The sequence below is a fragment of the Camellia sinensis genome, chromosome 1 (genome assembly GCF_055761805.1).
Source record: "Camellia sinensis isolate YWXY chromosome 1, ASM5576180v1, whole genome shotgun sequence".
Taxonomy (NCBI): Eukaryota; Viridiplantae; Streptophyta; class Magnoliopsida; order Ericales; family Theaceae; genus Camellia; species Camellia sinensis.
The window spans coordinates 22,124,436-22,145,530 of NC_138961.1; the positions used below are offsets into that span (position 1 = coordinate 22,124,436).

Here is a 21,095-nt window from a genome sequence, read left to right on the forward strand (position 1 = left end):
TATCCAATATTGAAAATTTGATTAAAGCCAAAGACCTGGCTTCTGGTGCTTCATCTTGCTACCTATAACCAGGCATCATTGTCATCTTTAACCTCTAATTCTTCACCAGCACTCTCCTGGACTAAATGCTTCAGGTGTGCTACTTCCTTATCAGCCGTTTCTTCGGCTGAACCATCAAATTCCATCAGTATACTGAGCGGTGCCACACCGTCAATATACAACTTGGCTTCTGCGAAATCAGCACAGGCTACGAAAGGTTGAGGATCTGCATTAATTTCCTCCGTCCTCCCATTGCCTAGAGCTATTATCATTTTTTGATGCAAAGAGGAAGGCACGCATTTATTAGTGTGGATCCAATCTCTACCAAGTAAGGCATTGTACTTCGCATTGCTATCGATGACGAAAAACGCCGTCATGCAGTCCTTGGTTCCCACACTGAGGTTGATGGGTAAAATTCTCTGGGCCATCTGCTTGTCTCCGGCAAAACCAGCAACGGTTGTACTGGTTGGGATCAACCTGGGATTCCTCTTTCCTAATTTCTTCAAGGAGGATTTCGGTAATAAGTTCACCGCCGCTCCATTATCCACCAAGACTCGGTTTAACTGAACCCCATCGAAGAAGGCCTTAATGTACAAAGGCTTAACATGCTGTGTCATGGAATTCGAGGGATATTCGAATGGATACGAGAGGTTAATGCTTACCACTTCCTCGCTCTCATATTCAGCTTCCATTGGGGTAACCATTTCGAAATTATCTTGCACCATACTCGCTTGTGAATCTTCACTAGAGATCGGAATTGGATCAGCTTCCTGCCCCTCTTGATTCTCATCTCCAGCTTGGAATTCCTGTGGTAGTATGTGTACCATGTTTACTGATACCGGGGGAAACGAGCCAAACTGGATGGCTGGCTGTACCTGTTTTCCCTCTTGGTCACCTTGGTCAATTTCTTCAGAAACATCCTGCATGATGCATTCTGGTATTTCATTGCTAACGGGTCCCTTCGAATGATTTTCCTCAGCTGGCTTTCCAACCAGAAATGTTTGCTCAGCCATGAAGGCTTCGAACATTTCTTCTTCCACCATTTCTTTCTTCTGGCTTACGCCACTATCTTCTTCCGTTTCGCTACCACTCTCCATCAGAGCTTTCTCCATCCCTGCCAGACTTTCCTTCTCTCTGGCCTTTAGTTCAGAATGAACCTTGGCCAACTGTTCTCTGCTGCGGTCCACCTCGTTTTGTATAACTAGTTTTGAATTATGGTCTGACTTTCGATTCTTCTTTTCTCCTATCTGGATCATCGAAGAACTCTCTCCACTTTCTTTCAGGTCTCTCTGATATTGGGTGTACCTACGCTGAATTTTTCTTCTTTGTGATCTGGAAATAACGGGGACCATATCTGGTTCCTTCGTTCTTGGGTGTTTCAGTAATACCCAGTTATTGGGGGCCACCAAAGGAGGCTTAACCATCCTACTTTGATTCCCAAAATTCCTTTGGGAAGGCATTTCCCTAGGTTTGTTTTGCATCACAAACCAATCTGGGACTCCAAGTACCCACGAACTTACTGACCCAGACGTTGAACCGCCTCTTTCTTCTTTCGAGGTCACCTTCGAGGCTGGTTGTGAAGACAATTGTTTGGCCCTGTCTCCAAGCTTTAAGCCTGATTCAGGTTCTCGGTGATGGTGATCATTTTCTGTCCTTCGTGAAGCTGGCCCAAGGGGCCAATTCCTGGCTTTGATACCAAAACCTGAACTCTTCTCCAGCCTTCTTTCAGAATGACTACTCTCCAACCTGTAATAGTTAGGAGATCTGGACTCATAGAAGGGCCTCTTGCCTTTAGCATACATTCTACCAACTGCAGGTTCAACCACTAATGGCTGCTGCCTGACATTAGCCGGATACGGCCTTTTGTTATAAGCATTGGTTGGTTTGGGACGCCTCTGCACATCCCTGTAATACTGCTTCCCATCGACTGGAAGGCCCTTCAACCACTTATAACTCAGTCTGCACCTGGGACACATTCGTTGCATCACGACTGCTTCTAGGGAGTCATCATCCAGTGCTTCTTCATCAGAGTCTTCCTTCTGATGTGGGAACTCTCGTCCCATGGCTGGTGGACTTCTAAGGTCCTTTTTAGTTGCTGTCTGGTTGGCCACATGCATCTGTACATTGACTTCCTCCAATTCTTTCAGAGACAAGTTCTGAAAGTCTGACATAATGACATTGGCTGCCACCTCTCCAATTTTGGGGAATGGATTGCTATCGATCCCCATGGCTTTTTCAGCTTTGGCTGGGAACTTCAGACTCCCCTTCTGAATTTGTTCTTGGATCCTGTCTCGAAAAACAACACAGTTTTTAGTCGAGTGAGACCAAGAATTGTGCCATTTGCAATATATTTTTCCTTTAAGTTCATCAAGAGATGGAATTTTAACACCCTTTGGTAACTTAAGGAAGTTGGCCACAAGCAAATGATCAAAAATGTCATCTGCCTTAGTTAAATCAAAAGAATATTTCCTGTGGAGATCTTTCTTTTTAAACTGCTGGTCAATTGTTGTATCTTTATGGATTAATGCTTCACAGATCATAGGCTCTTTTTCCACAATCTCTGCTGCATCAATCTCATAATTAGGATCTTTGTGGTATGTCCTATATGATGCATTATTTCGATCCTGTTCCTCTTCTAGTAATGCTTCATATCTAGATACTTTATAAGTCAGTTCCACTAAATCTCTAAACTCTGTTGAATCAAACTTCTTTCGAAGCCTGAACTCTAGGCCATTTTGGGCCAATCTTACAAATTCAGTTTCTGGCAAGATTACTCTACATTTATTTCGAGCCCTCTTAAATCTGGAAATAAATTGAGTAGCCTTCTCTTCAGGCCTTTGACTTAATCTGGCCAAGTCTGCCATGGAAACTTCTGGCTCTGATTGGAAAAACTGGGCATGAAATGCCTCTTCCGTTTGCTGCCAAGTCTGGATGGAGCCAGGTAGAAGGTTAATATACCATACAAATGCTCCTCCGGTTAGAGAATTTGGGAATAGTCTCAACTTTATATAGTCATGATTGGTAAATTCACCACATTGAGCGGCAAACCTAGCAATATGTTCTACTATGGATTGGTTTCCGTTCCCATGAAAGAGGACAAAATCTGGTATCCTGAAACCTCTTGGATATTCATGTACCCTATCGACCCATTCTGGGTATGGTTTTCTATACACATGGGTCTGGACCCCCCGAGCCATTGGTCCACACAACTCCCTAACTATCTCAGTGATCTGGTCCCTAGGGACCATATTTTGCGCCTGCTGAACCACCATTGGGGGAACAAACACAGGATTTGGTGGACAACCTTGTGCTTGTGGTCCTCTTGGTCCATAAGGTGGTACATTTGGGACTGGTTGTCCCTGTGGTAGAGGGTGCTGTTGGGGGTGTAGGTAACCTCTTTGAGCCTGTCCTGCGAAAGGACCCACGAAAGGTGCTGGAACAGGTATTGTATCCCTTCCACTTGTAGGAAAACCTTCCAACCCCCCGGGTATAAATTCGAATACGGGATTATTGTACCCCCTGGTGCCAGGTATGGCTTCGAATGTGGGATTTGGAGTCATTCTTATGCCATTTTCTTGTACCGGGCCAGATCCACCAATCTGCATGGCTTCACTATTGAATATTGAGGCATTCTGGCCTGCTACAGGCCTCGAAATGGGTTCGTACCAAGACTGAGGTGGTAATCTTTCATGAATCTGATTACTGGTTTGACCATTAGAATGTCCATTAGCTTGCATAGGCTGTTTGTCTCTAGCCAATCTTTGCTGAGGGACATTCACCTCCTCTATGTGTCTTACATTCGTTGGTTGATGGTTATTCATTCGATCCAAAAAGGATACTGCCCACCTTTCCATTGTGTTTATTAATTGCTGTCCTATGGCGTCTACCAAGCCACCCCACGGATTGACTGGCTGAGTAGATGGGACACTGGATGGTCCAATTCCTTGGTCTCGTTCCCTATTACGAACAAATGGTATTTGCTCTGAGATACTAGTCTGTTCGACCATGGGTTCCGATAGGATAGGAGTTTCCACAGGATGTGTTATCACATTATCCTCTGGATTGGATGTCTCCACTTCTCCTTCCACGCCTTCTTCCAAACGTTCATTTTCTCCTTGTCTCCTACGTCTAGCCATTTTTTTAAAAGGTCCCACTGGGCGTGCCAAAAATATATGTTGGCTTTTTTGGCTTTCGAAGGTTACTTTCGTAATTATGAGCGTGCCAGCAAGGATCAATCAGTCCTTACAGAATTGTAATTGCCAAACAATTATTCAGACGATTGTGTTATGGTTCTTTCGGCCTCAATAAAGAGGACTTTTACTGGTGGCTTACTGGTAATTTAACTTCAGAAAATTTGAACATAAGAACAGTTAACTAAACTGGAGTATTTCATTAGTATGAAAAACTTACAATGATCTCAGTTCCGTAGAGAATTACAGCGGCAATATACTCGACAACTACTCCTACAAATGAAGTGCAGCGCAGAAACTTAAAATACAGGAATATAAAGGACAGGAAATAACACTGGAATATGTAAAGTGATTCTTTAGATTTTTCTTCGTGCCTTCTCTGAGGTCCTTCCTGCTATTTATACTTTCCGAAGATAACCATCGAATCGTACTTCAAACCGTCGAACTGCTCCTTCGTAATTGCTGATCATGCTACCTTATAAGTAGCTCCACTACGCCTTCACTTGCAGTTAGGCTTCCCCCTTATATTCGAATTTGAATGTGAACAACCGTTGAAGCCACGTCACTGTACGTCTCTCTGTTGATCCACTACTACTCAGATCTTATCACAACCAATATTAATTGCCACGTGTATGATCAGGATCGAAGACCTACCTGGTCTCCCCATATTACCCTCACTTTGTCACGTGTCGAATTGTCACTGGCTTAGTACAAAATGTATAGCCAACAGCATCATTTGCTATATTCCTTTTTCTATGTGTCAAAAAAAAAAATTACAATTTGCATATATATAAATAATTGTAAATACAATCTCTGCATAATATGGTGAAACACTAGTATTGGTTAGACTAGAAAAAGGGAAATACATTGAACGTGAGTTTAGGCAAGGAGGGATATGATGAATGTAAAAGCAATTAATTACAATGTTTTAGGCTTGGAAAATCATTGAAGTATATTTATGTGTGATTAATGAACTTTTAGATGCATTATCTTATCAAAAATAACATCATTCTATAATGCTCCCATTTTTCACTACTCAATGTATAGAATGCATGAGTCCCTTCTCATGTGAAAGGATTGTATTCAATTTTATAATTAAATTTTGATTTTTTTCTCATCATATGTATATATATATATATACATATATATTTTTTAATACATTTTTCTTATTTGTTTGTGTTAAAATATGAATTTTACAAATAAATTTAAATTTCTTAATCTATTTAGATATGCTCATATAGCCTGATGAATCAGCATATTGATATTATTCTTTCAAACTAATACAAGCATGATGGATCATCATATTAATATTGTGCTTTTAGACTAATGCAGATCGCAATTACGCGCAACTTAATGGATCAGATGAGAAATAAGAATAATTTCATTCTTTTTTCTTTTTCTTTTTTTTTTGCATGGCATCATTAATTAAGAGCATATGTTATGGGAAGACTTTTAAACTACTCAACATTTTTATTAAATTAATTTTTACAAGATAAAAATAATATTAATACAAAAATTAATTACAAAATCAACCTCATACACTCCATGCAACATGAGATCCACGAACATATCAACATTTTTTGTCCCATTTTGTGATGTACAAGACCTTTCTTGGACATTTCACCAGGACTACTTTATTTTATCTTGTTGAAGAGAGAGGATTTGGTTTTGACCAGAGACAGAGAGAGAGAGAGAGAGAGAGAGAGAGAGAGAGCATTAGATTGATTTTGACAATCACTGGAAGGAATGAAGAATCAAATGCATAGATTGGGCTCATTCCACTTGGATCTCCACAAACCCAAAAACCTTAAATTAAGCAAAAAGACTCTTCACCACTTGCTATTGCTAGCTAAGCCAGTCAAGTTTCTTTCCTAATTAGTTCCCTTCTTGAGAAACATATTAAAAATTTGAGTAAATTACATATTAAACTTTATTAAAAAAATATAGTAAATTTTATATAATTATATTTGACTATTTTAAAATTTTAATTCACATAATACGTAACATTTCTTTTTATCATAAATTCATTAATCATATAAACTAAAAAAATAATATTATAATCTATCTTATACTGAAATATATATTTTATCTTTACATTATATGCATTAATTTTGATCCTTCAACTTTGTTGGAAATTGATATATTTATGTGATTCATCCTTAAAAAATTAGTTGGGCAAATTGACAAACCATAATCTTATATTATTTTTATAATTTCTCATTACAAATTGACAAAGACATCATTTTAAGCCTGCAAGTCACCTTTTCTTTATTTTATTGCTTATTATTTTTTGATAAACCTATGATGTGGTAAAGAGTAAGGCTTATTTTGGGAAGATGGTAAAAAGTAACTTTTTGACTTTTAACTAAGTTTTTGGTTTTTTTAGACAAATGATTTGAAAAGTTGGTAAAAAGTGACTTTTGACTTTTTTCATTAATATTTGTTTATAATATCAAATCATAATGAAATGACCAAAGTATCCCTAGCCAATTGAAAAATTACATATTTTTACCCTTTCATTTTCCATCTATGGAGGGTAATTTCGTAATTTTTCTTTTGGCTTATAACCAACATCCCAAATCAATTTATGGCCAAAAAAAGTCACTTTTTGCGTTTTGACAAAAGCTAAAACGCCACTTATGACCAACATCCCAAATTGAGCCTAAGACAGATTGATTAATTTGGAGATTATAATGCAAAGATATCCCTTCCAATTTTACCATATTGCCCTTCTTTGTGATTTGTAATCTCCATTATTTAAATATAATTATTTCTTCTTCCAATTACTTGCTCCCAATTATGAGTTCATTTAACAGTATTGAGTTTTAGTGTTGTCAAATAATGTAAAACGAACCAGGGTGGTAGTTTAAGTGGTTATGAGGGAACATTTCGGTGCATAACACCAACAACAACAAAAAAAAACACGAAAAAGAAAAAGAAGAAGAAAAAGAAAAAATAAAGTGTAGAAAGAAAAAGAAAAAGTTGAGGTCTCGTTTCGAGTAATTTCTTTTTTTCTTTTAAAAAAAAAAAAACCATTTAACAATCTTTTTGTCATATGTTTAATTTTATCTTTTTATATAAAAAAAAAATGAAAAATTCAATGTAAAAAGCTCCTCAAAATTAAAAAATATTAATAATAATTACAAAAGTCACTAAAATGCCAAAATTTTATTAGTAAGAACCAAACAATACCTAATTTCACTAACTTAAAACTAACTATTGATGTCTTTTATCTTATCAATGATGATGACATTCAAATGTAATGGAAGGAAAGAAAAGGAAATATCCTTAAATATGAGATAAACAAAAAAAAAAAATAGTAATAATAAGAAATTAATATCTAATCATTGAAAGTGCAAGACACATGTTTTGTTTGTAGTTTATTTATTTGTAATTATTTGTTTATTTTTCATTTACTTAAAATATTATATTATTACGACAGTGGGTTTTATAGAGTCAATTTGCTACAAGTTTTTTTTTTTAAATAAAAATTAACAATGAAATTAAAAACATTCACTTCTCAACTCTATGATAATTAGTTTTTAAATTTATTTAAACGATTTTTATATAAAAAATTACACTAAATTCTAAAATACATAAATTTATAAATAATCTCAATAAACTGCAGCAAACATAATTGTATGATGAGAGAGATATCGGCCACTAAAGAAATAGGCAACAAACGAGGGGTTGAAGAGGTACAATAGTAATTTAATTCTCAAAATGACCTAAAAATAGAAATTGCTTCTCCTATTTTTGGGAATTTAAGAAAAACAGAAAAGGGCAAATTAGTAATTTTATATTTGACAGTTTGCTTGTCACCCTGTATCCCTCGTACATAAGCAAAAAACAGGCCATTTTTATAACAGGTGTAGAACTGTAAAAAAAAGGGGAAGAAAATTGAGAAACTTTGCCAGAAGATCCAAGGAATTCTACTCTGGTTTTTCTCAAATTGATTCTCTGATTCCCCACAGGTGGGGTCAGAGGATCATCTTGTCACCTACCCATCATTTTCTTTACAAAATTTCACACACATATAGACACTTCATATATATGGAGTCTGTTGAAAATTCAAAAAACTATTTCATGGATTCAAGTATATATCTTTGATATAAAGCAGACTTGAGGAATCGCAAAAAGGGTGGGTCTGTTTTTGATTATCTTGAAATGGGTATCCCACAATCAGAAGGGAAAATGGAGGGTTGGCTTTATCTCATTCGCTTCAATCGATTTGGGTTGCAATATTCACGTAAAAGGTACTTCATTCTCGAAGATAACTGTCTCAAGAGCTTCAAATCAATACCCAATTCCGATAATGAGGTACTTGATTCATACCCATTTGCTTCTTCTTCTTCTTCTTCTTCTTTCTTTTTGGGTTTCCTCTCAATGATATATATATGGAATACTCTCTCTCTCTCTCTCTCTCTATATATATATATATATACATATATGTGTGTGTGTATCTGAAGGTCGAATTCTGTTCCCGCATGTTTGAATTTGATCAATTTATTTGTTGTTTAATGAGATTTATTGTGTTTTGTTTTGTTGGATTGCTTGTATTTAGTTTTTTTTTCTGATAAAAATACTCGGTTGTTTGTAAAAAAAAAAAAAAAATTCGTTGTGGTTTCATTGGTTTAAGCAAAGACATAAAGTTGGTGTTTTTGAGTTAATGATTTTGTGTTGTTGAGGTTGTTTTGAATTTTGTTCAATTTGGTTGTTTGATCATTGTTTTTGCCAACCTGTGTTGTTTGATCATTGATTCTATGATTTGTAAAGAAAAGCAACCGAATGAGAGAAGATTGAAAGCACTATAGACATGGTTTTAAAAAGAGGCCACGACCGTTGGCTTCGGTCATCACCAACCGATTAAGGCCGCTATAGCGGTATGACTGAAATTCACAGCCATAACAACTGCCACCCTTGCGTAAAGGTTGTTTTGGCTGTTACGCTTCTATTTTTTATATATATAACTTTATGTATATAAATTTTGTATATAAGGCCATGTTTTCTTAGTTTTCTTTTTTGTAGTTCTTAGATATGAGTTTATTTGCCATAAATTTATATATGATTAACAACAATTTTTTGTGATTTTTGATTCAGTCCAGAATTCCATTGATAATTACCGTAATTCCGTTGATGGGTTCTTATTCTACTTCTTCTTCTTCTTAATGATCAGGAGCCCTTAAGAAGTGCGATCATTGACTCCTGCATTCGGGTTACAGACAATGGAAGAGAAAGCTTTCATAGAAAAGTAAGCAGCTTACATTAATAATTATATATATATATATTTGCAAAAGTGCAAAAATAAACTCTTTGGTGGTCCGTGATATTGCCGTCATAACAGTGGTTGCAACGTGCAGGTGTTTTTCATCTTCACCCTTTGTAATACTTCTAATCACAATGATCAGCTCAAGGTGTGAGAATTTTCTTGTCAAGCTTGTCTATTTTTAAATGCACTATTATTGGCAATAAGCCTTTGAAATTTCAAAATTTTATAGTTTGGAGCAAGTAGTCCAGAAGAAGCAGCAAGTTGGATCCGTTCTTTACAAGACGCTGCGCTAAATCCAACAAATAATTTTGTGGCCTGTTCTAAAAGAAAATGGCAGCCTTTTAGGTATGTAGAGTTCAGCATGTCAATTTGACGAAACAATAGCTTCTCAATAAGTGTTCTTCCATTCTCCTTCTTGCAAGTTATTCAGCTTTGTACATTTTTTATTTTTATTTTTAAAAAGCATTGATATAGTTGAGTGGAGAAGAAAGATTCAAGTAGCTAACCCCATTTGATGGGACTTAGGGCTCGGTTTGGTTTGGTTTGGTTTATTGTTTATTTAGAAATACTTAGGATTAAAATGAAACTGGTAGAGATTGGCCTTCTAACTTCTATAATTGATTACCATACTTCAGTTGTGCAATTTTTGAATTTGAAGTGTCATGGTAATCAACCGTTGCATTTTATAATTTCCATGTGTAAATTACAAGTCTAAAATTATAATTTTTTCCATTTTTTTTTAAAGAGGCCCTCTGTTATCTCTGTTTAAAGTCTTTACCTTCTACATATACCCCCCCAAGTTAGATTCCTTTTTGTTTTTAATTTGGTTGTAGTCAGATCTCAGGTATTACCATTAAAATCTGTGTGTCTATTAAGTTGTCTGTTTTTGTCAGAGAGTCATTGAAACCATTCCCAAATAACAAGAATTTGATAGTTCTTTGAATTTAGCACATATTACATTCATCATCACATGTATTTAATTCTTCTGGCAGTTGTAGTCAGTCTCTCTGCATTTGGTAGATTTTAACAAAATATATTCTGTGCTCCTATTTATCTGCAAACCTATGTTTTCGCAGATTGACTGTTTCAAAGTCCCATAAAAACTCTGTAGACTGGACTTGTGCCTCATCCATGCATATGGCTGCAATGACATCCGATGTAATTGCACCTTCACCATGGAAAATTTTCGGTATTCAAAATGGTAAGTGTTTGGTTCCCTATTTCCTTATCTTGTGTATAAATAAAATACCTGGCATTCATATTTTGTCGACTCTGCAGGGTTACGGCTATTCAAAGAAGCAAAAGAAAGGGATCCTGGTGGGAGGGTAGGTTTTCTTTTTTGACACAGTAATAATATTTGATTATGATGCCTGTTTTTGTTGCTGAAATATGCGTTGTGCTCAGCATTGGCATGATCATCCAGCAATAATGGCAGTTGGTGTGGTTGATGGAACTTCAGAGGCTGTTTTTCGCACTCTTATGTCTCTTGGTGCTTCAAGATCAGAGTAAGGGGCTATTTTTGTTTTTAATATTACCGAATGCTATGTGACTGTTATGGTGATGATATTTTTAGTGGAAGGTGATAAGATTGCCCCTCTTGTTCATGCATGTGGTGTATTTGATTGTAATTCCGGGCAATACATCTTTCCAAACAATAGCTCTGCCTTGAAGTCCTTGTTATCTGCAGTTTGCTAAAGCTAATTCAAACCCACAACCCACTTGACTTGAATTAGCTCATTGCCTGCAATCCACTTTCCTGTTTTTGCCTAAGATATTCCCAATCACTGTTGGGAAAAAAATTGATTCACTTGTAAACTATATTCCTGTCAGCTAACAGTTACTTAGCTGCTAGTTGTGACATATGAGGTTTGCGTATCTATGTTTTTCATTTTTTTGAAAAGAGAACAGCAGGCAATGGTGTATGAGAAAAATAAATTATTTTGTTTGACACTTATCCCAATCTGGAAGCAATTCCACTCCACTTCCTATTGTTGGATCATCTTCGGAGAATTTCCAACTTTGAAATTCGCTTTGGCTTCTTGCATGTTGTCTTTCCGATAATGGACTATTCTTATTCCAGAGTTTGAACTACTGAATGTTTTGCAGATGGGACTTCTGTTTCCACCGTGCCAGCGTGGTTGAGCACCTTGATGGCCATACAGATATTGTTCACATGCAGTTCTGCAACGATTGGCTTCCATGGTCAGATTTTAAACCTCTTTAAACTGAACCAGTTAAGACATGTCCCATCGTCTAACACCTCATGGTTTGCAGGGGGATGAAAAGAAGAGATTTGCTCATGCGACGTTATTGGAGAAGGGAGGACGATGGCACATATGGTAATAACGTTTCAAGCTTATTCTGAAAATTGCTATGATTTAACCTATTATAATGAGGAGCTAACTTTCTTTTTCTGGTTCTATTACAGTAATTCTATTCCATTCTGTGTATAACAGAAAGTGCCCACCACAGAGTGGCTATGTCCGTGCTTGCCTTAAAAGTAATGTACGCTTTGAAATTGGAAATTACAAATTCTTCTCTGTACATATTTATGATGTTAGTTGCTTGCATTTTAGAACAATTATTCGGATGAAACTGTAGAATCGTTACTTCTATCATAATGTTCCTTTTCTCCATATGCACCCTGTCGGCTTGAAATGTTACTCATTTACATTCTTGTTTTTTCCCTCAATGTTGCTATGACCTTGAAAATTGAAGGTATTGCTTTACATATTAATACTCGCTAGATGAATGGTGCATGCTCTCATATAGAATAAGCTCTTGAGAGTCAACACAATCCTCAAATTAGGTTTTGTTACAAAAATAAAATAGTCCCAACTTTTACCGAGAAACGATAATGCTCTTATGCTTTGCTAAACTAATCCCTTGGTTCAATTTTCCCACACACTGTTTTGTATGCTAAACAATTTCCTTTGAATTCTATGATCTATTGCTGGGCTATGAAATTGTTTCTTTTCCATGTATGAATCTTAGTTTTTATTATCATACAGGTGGAGGATATGTCATCACTCCCGTAAACCAAGGAAAAGAGTCAGTTGTAAAACACATGCTTGCCATTGACTGGAGGTTCTGGAAATCCTATATAAGGAAAGCTTCTTCGAGATCCATAACTATCAGTATGCTTGGTAGAGTTGCAGGTACTATTCTACCAATTAAAAATAGCGGCACAATAATTTTCAATTAAAGTCTTTTTCCAATCTCTCTGTGTGTTTTTTAGCTTTGAGGGAGCTGTTTAGAGCGAAAGCAGGAAACTATTCGTCCTCGGAATTCTCATACGTGGAAATTACGAAAGATATTAGATTTCCTCAAAGCGAAATAGGGGATACCAAAACAGAAGTTAAAATCTCTGGAGATCTAATAAAGATAGAGGATGATAAAGTAGAACACGAGGTAGAAAATGTACTTTCTGGGACTTCAAGTCTGATGGGACTGAATGATGCAGCTGATGAGTTCTTTGATGTTCCCGAACCATTGGATGACGACCACTTGGAGAATTATTGGCCTTCTAATATGAGTCCACAGTTGCACTATCAGGTACTTTCTACTAACCAAACTTGAACTCTTTAAGTCTTACCTCCAAAAGTACCATAACCTAATTTTAATAACTTGGGATTTGGCTTCTAGTTGTCCTTGATTCCAAGTATTGTCTTAGTTATGAATAATATTTGTTGAATTGTCAAAATGCCCTTTTGATGTGAGCTAAATAAGCCAGCTTTTTGGCTTATTTGTCTAAATAGGTCAAAAAGCCAAAAGCTTGTTTATCATCAACTAAAAAAAGCTAAAAACCACTGAACTTTTCCCCTAACAAAAAAGCGACTTTTTTAGCAACTTTCCAAAATACATCAGTTTTTTTAGATTCTAAAAAAAGCCAAAAAGCCACTAAACACATCAGCTTTTTTAGATTCACTGTGGTTCGGAGTTAGTTTTTGTTTTGTCCATTTTCGTTTCAAACGAATACAATACTTCTCATTTGATTTTATTTAGAGGTTGTGACCTAGCGTGGTGGCAAGTCCCAACACTGCCATGGGTTGACACATTATATCTCTTATATGTTCAGGATAAATACCACCCTAAAGTGTCATCGGCTGCTGGTTTTGTGAAGAAGTTACATGGTCTTGCTGGTGAGTCCTGTTAAGATAACTGAGCTCTCTTAAATTGATGACTTGATGCAGAAATTGAATATTTTTTTTCCCTTTTTCTTTGGTGCAGTTCCGAAGAAGGGTTATATGGATTTGCAAGAAGCGAATTGGGAAGAAAATGTATCGTGTTACCATGGGGCCACTCTGGCAAAAGATCCCAGTTGTAATTTGCCTTGCAGTTGGACAACTGGCGATCCTTCATTATTTCTAATTCGAGGAGAGACTTATCTACAAGACAATCAGAAGGTTCCTTTTCGGTTCCAGTTGTTGCGTATGAAATAATTTAAAATTAGAATTCCAAAATGGAATTTTACATGTTTAAAATATTTAATTACATTTGTTGATATTAGAGGCTATGCATGATAAGTTGAGAACTTTGTTGCATACTTTGGTCAAGTAAATTGATTCTTGGACTATATCGCACACTAAATTATATGACCAGACTTCACATGTTAAAACAGTTGCCTAATATAATGATATTCATTTCTTTTGTCCAGATTAAGGCCAAAGGCACGTTGATGCAAATGGTTGCTGCTGATTGGCTCAGATCTCACAAACATGAAGATGATCTTGGTAGCCGTCCTGGAGGCATTGTTCAGGTTTGCTCTATGACTCCTAGCATTCTTGTGATAACAACTTCATAGTAATCAATAATTATCTATGAGAACTACCACGCTCTCAAAAATACACTTTCACATTACCAATTAAAAATTGTCCTCACACAAGCCTTATTGGAAATGTGCAGAAATATGCAGCACAGGGTGGACCGGAGTTCTTCTTCATCGTTAACATACAGGTACATGTGACATTGTCGCCATGTTTTTCAATTGGCTCATTTACTTATGGTGAAGAGTGTCATTGATTAGATTCCGGGTTCAACTGCTTATGGTCTAGCACTATATTTCATGACGAAAACTCCTTTGGAAGAAACTCCTATACTAGAGCGCTTTGTTAATGGAGACAACGCCTATAGGAATTCGAGGTTTAAGCTCATACCGTATATTTCTAAGGTCAGTATACTAGCAGTGGAATCAATCATTATGCCACTAATTCTGTTTGTTTAATGTATGAAGCCAATTTTTATTTTTTTATTTTTTTCAGTACTTGTTTTTATTTGTTATTTTTTTTAAGGTTTAGTATATTTTTACTTCTAATATATGAAATCACTGAGACACTTGCAATGCGGGTGATTTAATTGATTTTTTATTTTTTATTTTTTATTTGAATTTTTTTTTTAGGGGTCGTGGTTAGTAAAGCAGAGTGTGGGGAAGAAAGCTTGCTTGGTAGGTAAAGCACTAGAAACACATTATCATCAGGGAAAGAACTACTTGGAGGTAACAATACAAAATCATGTTAGGATACATCTGCTACTGATATTGAGATTTTAAATATCGGCCGATACATATTGAGATTTTACACTTCTGCTACTGATATTCACCGATATATGATGACATTACCGATATCAATACGTATCCTAATATAGTTATTTACTGTGAGGTACATTTCTTTGATACGCTAACCTTGAAAGTCTTATCTGAAATTTTCAGGTTGGGGTCGATGTGGGGTCATCAACAGTGGCAAGGGGCGTAGTCAGTCTTGTTCTTGGGTACCTAAACAATCTTGTTATAGAAATGGCATTTTTAATACAGGTAAAAAAAACCGATACTCTTGTATTTATTTATCATCTCTCATTGATTCTTTTTTTGGTTGAGAGGGGTGACTATAATTGAGCGGCTCTACTTAGTCGGACAAAATGTGGACTTTATGGTGCAAATAGTTAGGTCTATTTGGTTGTATTTTTGTTCTGTTTTCATTTTCTGAGGGAAGAAAAAAAAACTTGTTTAGCAAATTGTTTCCAAAAATGTCTTTGAGAAAATTTTCCTTAAAAAACCACACTTCATAGAAACTAGCAGGAATTTGTTTCTGAATTTTTGAAAATTGTTTTTTGACAAAAATGAAAACAATATGAAAATAGTAGGTATTTTCGAACCTTTCATTGTTCTTGTTTTCAAAAACAAAAAATGAAAATACAATCAAACAGACACGTTCTTTGTGGGAGAAAACCATTTTGGCATGGATCTTTTGTATATATGAACTTTGAACTTTCTTTTTGCAGGCTAACACACAGGAGGAGCTCCCAGAATGTCTCCTCGGAACGTGTCGACTTAATCATCTGGATATTGCCAAGACAGTTGTAGTAACACCTTGATTATCATCAACCTCCCAGATTCTACATTTAACTTGTGGGTTTGCACTGGGCAGTAGATTATCGAAAATCCAGTAAAAGAACAGATTTTGTGGCTAGAACAATCAAACGATTCTCATGAATACTCACATTAACGTATAGGGTTCGATCAAGACGAAGACAACAAATATGCAGTGTCTAAATTTTTTGGGTGGGGCAATTCAATTTGTGAAGTTCTCTCTTCTCTCTCAATCATGGCTCTACATTTTGGTATAGTTTTTGTCATTTATGGCACAAATTATTATTATTATTGTTATATAAACCGAACTAAAAGCAAAATAAGCTTGAAGTCCCATCAAATGGGGTATTATTATTGTTATATAATTAAAATATTTAGCAAAGCAGCATTTTGTTACACTGCTGGAAGTTTTGTCATCAATGTTTATGTAAGCAGAATGCAAATTAAATTTTTGAAAAATAAATTTGAGTAGCAGATCAATTGGAAATTCATATATTATACCCCACTATTTTTTTTTTTCTTTTTTTTTTTTTGCAGATGGACTCAATTAGCTGTTTGATTGTTGAATTTAGATGTATCAGTTTAGTTTTTCAATTCTGTACTGATATTTACAGACTGTTTTTTTTGCTAGAAAGAATATTTAATTGAATAATCAATTTTGTTAATTAAGCTAAAACAGTATGGTTTTTTTGTTTTCTTGTTTTTTTGATTTGTGTACATGGTGATGTTAAAACATCAAAATACACTTAAGCAAATGGATTATTTTTTAGATCATGAAAATCAAATTAAATGCCTCAAATTTAGAGTTTAATAGACATAATTACAATTCAAATTTACCTTGCCAACTTAACATTAGTGATAGTAATTATTGGGGATCAAATGTCTTATCTGCCTTTTCATAGCCCATTGAAAACCCCTAATTGGGATTTAATCATTTGAACCAAAGTGGTGTGTGGGGTTGTAAAGTTTGTGAATCATATGCTGAATTGATCACAGCTCAAAATCCAGCACTAACCCAATGATTTACCACAATCCCATCAAGAAATGATTGCAAATTTGCAGTTTGGAGAATTTTGACAAGAATTGATTTCAATAATAGATATGCTAATTAATGCTTTATTCTTTTTTTGTAAATATATATATATATATTTAGTTGCGACTTTTAAAATTAATATATTACTGATTCAAATAGTGATGGTTATGGAAGTTTTGTAACTTGGTTATGATATTTTTTGTTACACCAATTTATAACGAGATTACACATTTCGTGGTTGATATTATAAAATTTTATGATAAAATTACACATTTTATGATAGAGCTACATATGGTATGCACCTCTAAAAGGTGGACACTATGGCTAGGTTTGGCATAACCTATATAGCCTCCGTTTGGAAAGTGGGTTGGCTTTTTGGCTTTTTGACTTTTTTAGCTATTTTAGCTTGGGCTAAAAAGTTTGGTTTGGAAAGGGAAGGGCTTTTTGGCTTTTTTGACTTTTTTTGTGAGAGAAGAATGTAATGATTATGGGTTGGATGTGATATTTTGTTTTTTGTGGCTAAAATAGCCTATTTTGTCTTTTGTGGCTAAAATAGCTAAAAAAACCCCGTTTAGCTCTTGCCAAACGGAGCCATAATCTATCTTTTTATCTTTTTTTCATCACATCACCTCTCTACTTTTCTGCACATCTTTTCGTAAAAAGATAAAAAGTGTACTTTTTTAGGACACCCCAAACCAACCTTATAAGAGAACCCACAAGTTTGCTTAGAGTCTGGCCCATTCAAATTTGATCTAGCTTGGGAGGCCCAAACCAAGTTTACTTTGGGCTCTTGAGATCTAGGCCCGTATGAATTACCGAAAACTAGATCCAGTTAAGCCGGTGAAATGTAAGCCCATAATTGGCCTTTGGGATCAAGGCCATTTTATTCCTACCAAAAAAAAAAAAATTAAAAAAACAAATGAAAGCCTTTGCTGTTTTATTATCTTTGATAGAGATGGAAAATATATTTCAAACTACATAAAATTTTAAAAAATTAAATTCTAAAATATTTATCATAAATTCAGCAACCAACATGAATTCCCTCCCAAACAAGAAAAAATATTCAAAATAGAAAAATTAAAAATGATACCATTCCAGAATAACAAACTCAAAAAATCTTGAAATTTCACATCAATGGTCAGAATTCACTTAGAACGTGGCCTCGCAACCCTAATTTTCAATATACACCAGTGATCCAAAAGAAAACAGTGATTAGAGGCTCTAAACACACCTCTAATGAGTTGGAAAAGGAAAAAAAAAAAAACAGACAAAACACTATCAGTGGCAGTGGGTGAGTGGCACCTCTAATTAGAAGTCCCAAGCATTTTTGAAAAGAAAAATGATCTAGACCCCCATAGATGGTGGTGACCCCCACGACCTCCTCTGGCCTCTGATTGGTTAGTTTTTTTTTCTTTTTTTTTTTTTTTTTCTTATTCTCCAATCACCAACCCCCACGTATGTGTAGGGGTGGTGTTGAGAGGGGGGGTCTCAATCACCACTGGATCCAAAATTCATAGTAACTTTCTGGACATTTTCTTAGGACCATTTTTTTTTTTTTGATAATTAAAAATAAAGTGTAGTGTAGATTCAAAATTTGTATGATGTGAATTATACCAAAATAATATGGTCTACACGTCATTTTCCAAAAAAAAATTCTATTTTTTGCTTGCTTGTTTGTTGGGCAAATTATGGTAGTAATCCATGTCCTTTGATCCTTGTATCATTTTAGTTCATATAATTTCAATTAACTCGATTTTAATACTCAATTTATGACTATATCTCAATTTGATTCAATTGATTACAATTCTTAGCATTTTTATTGAAAATATGCACATAAGTGTCATGTGTTATATTTTTATGGATAAAATTATAAATTTATTCAATTCAGTGAGTTAATCTCAACTAATTTAATGATAATTTTCCTTATAAACACTAAGATGTCGTTTGGGATGTCGGTTGGGTTGGCTTTTTAGTTAAATTAGTTATAAAAAGACAAAATAAGCTTAATATTAAAATAAAATGTCACGTCCATACCATAATTATTTCACTTTTTCTCTCACAAAATTTAAAAAAAAAAAAAATCAACTCAAACGAACTTTTTAGCCGGGGTTAAAATAGTCAAAATGTTAAAAAGTCAAAAAGTCAACTCAACTTCCCAAACGAAGCCTAACAATATTATTGATTGGAGCAAAATGACACAAAATTTAAAATAAATTTGGTCTATTTTGGCAATTGGGTTAAAAGCCAAAAAGTTAATTTTTTGACTTTTTTTGTCACATCACCTCTCCACTTTTTTATACTTTTTTTTAAAAAAAAAATTAAAAAAAAAACTAAAAAGTTGACTTTTAATCTACTTTTTAAAATTGAATCAATTGAAAATATATGAATCAAAATAACATAAGAGATAAAATATAGAGAGACTGGTGTAATTTATCCGTGTTCGTTTGTGTGTGTGTATTTTTTTTTTTACTTGGTAATGTTGTTGAAAATGAAAAAATATGATGCAAAATAAATAAAAAGTTTGTCATATACAATGCATCTTCTTGTTGTGGATGTGGGATGCCACTCTTCACTGGGACAACATTTCCATCAAATTAATTGGACTCTCATGCTTGTTTCCATGGGTAACCCAAGCCTTATTAAGAGGAGAGTTGGGATACAATAACTTATTAAAAGATAAAACAAATTAAAATAATTAATAAAATAAAATATAATATTCAATCTATAATTATTTTTTTACTTTTCTTTACTACAATCATCAAATCAAAGATGTGGGATGCCACTCTTCACTAGGACACATTTCCATCAAATTAATTGGACTCTCATGTTAGGTGGAGGCGGGGTGGAGGCAGAGGCCGGGGGCGGGGGGCAGAGGCAGAGGCAAGGGGCGGAGGCAGAGGCGGGAGCTACAACGATCGGAGGCGGAAGCAGAGACGGAGGCAGAGGCGGAGGCGGGGCTGCGACAAGCTGCGATGATTGGGCAGAGGCGACGGCGGGCGGGACTGCGACGACGAGCTGCCATCTCCTCTTCCCCTCTCTTCTCTTTCTCTCTCTCTTTCTCTTTCTCTTCTAAATTTCGGGCTGTTCGGAGGGACAAATTCCAAGAAAAAAATCATTTTATTATGAATATATTTTTTTTATTATAAAGCAAACAACCACGGTGATATACAAGAAATCAACTCAAACAGCTTAGGAGTATTTTCACATCCTATTTAGCAATTTCAATTTGTAATTATCAATTTAATTATTTCATTCCAGAACATGTCATCTGTGCCAACACTTAGTTGTAATTCATAATTATTAATTTTTCAAATTACAGAAAACAATATATACTTTAATCAAACCTTAAAGATATGTTTGGTTGGGGGATTTAGAAAATGAAAAAAAAAAAGTATGTGAAACTAGGTGAAATATAGGCATATTTTATTCACATTTTATCTACCATTTTCATTTCCCTTCTTAAATCCCCTAACCAAACACAGTATAAAGAGTGTATTTGTAATTGGCATTGGCTTCCCTCCAGTCCAATCACAGACTGGAGGGTATTGTTAGGTCTGGGTGGACTCACTACAGGTCCCGTTTTGATAATCTAAACCGTTAATGTGTAGAACTCGTCGAGTACTACATATCTGTAAAAAATCACGTTGATCGAATATCGATAACTATGTGATCAAATCAGTTTTCCGTCAACTGTTTATTTTTTCACTATTCATTTTTTTTATACAAAACAGATTTGATCACATAACTATCGATATCCAATACAGATATATAGTACTCGACGAATTCAACATATTGAACAATTTAGATTATCAAAATGAGACTCGTAGTGAACCGCCACAAGTCTAACAATACTCTCCAATCTATGTCAAACTTGAAGGAAGCCAAACTTTTGTAATTTACCTTAATAATATATATATATATATATATATATGATAGAAAAATTGAAAGCGTTGTTCTTACGTAGATGTAATGTCTCACAGATCATTGATGAGTCACACCACCCCACCCACGTGGCACGTGCCCACATTCAAAAGGTCTCTCCTTTTATTTTCCAAAACAAACTTCTAACCAAAAATATTTCGCATGTTACCGTCGCTTTCATGTCCCTGTTTCCGCCTTTCCCGCTCCAGCGACGGTGCTCCTTAATTTTTTAAATTATATAATTTTTTTTTTTTAAATAAGCAATTAATCAATGATTTT

General features: G+C 35.0%; 1 protein-coding gene across 1 annotated transcript; it reads left to right on the forward strand.

The window, feature by feature from the left end:
- Nucleotides 1-8,095: 8,095 nt before the first annotated feature.
- On the forward strand, nt 8,096-16,353 carry LOC114308156 (protein ENHANCED DISEASE RESISTANCE 2). The gene is made up of 20 exons (XM_028253677.2): nt 8,096-8,549; nt 9,406-9,480; nt 9,590-9,643; nt 9,728-9,843; nt 10,575-10,699; nt 10,777-10,823; nt 10,903-11,003; nt 11,605-11,700; nt 11,773-11,837; nt 11,927-11,998; nt 12,510-12,656; nt 12,737-13,053; nt 13,577-13,640; nt 13,729-13,904; nt 14,156-14,257; nt 14,404-14,454; nt 14,525-14,668; nt 14,897-14,992; nt 15,206-15,307; nt 15,775-16,353. Exons 1-20 carry the CDS (start codon nt 8,397-8,399, stop codon nt 15,865-15,867), a joined length of 2,196 nt encoding a protein of 731 aa, XP_028109478.1. The 5' UTR covers nt 8,096-8,396; the 3' UTR covers nt 15,868-16,353.
- The last annotated feature ends 4,742 nt before the right edge of the window (nt 16,354-21,095 follow it).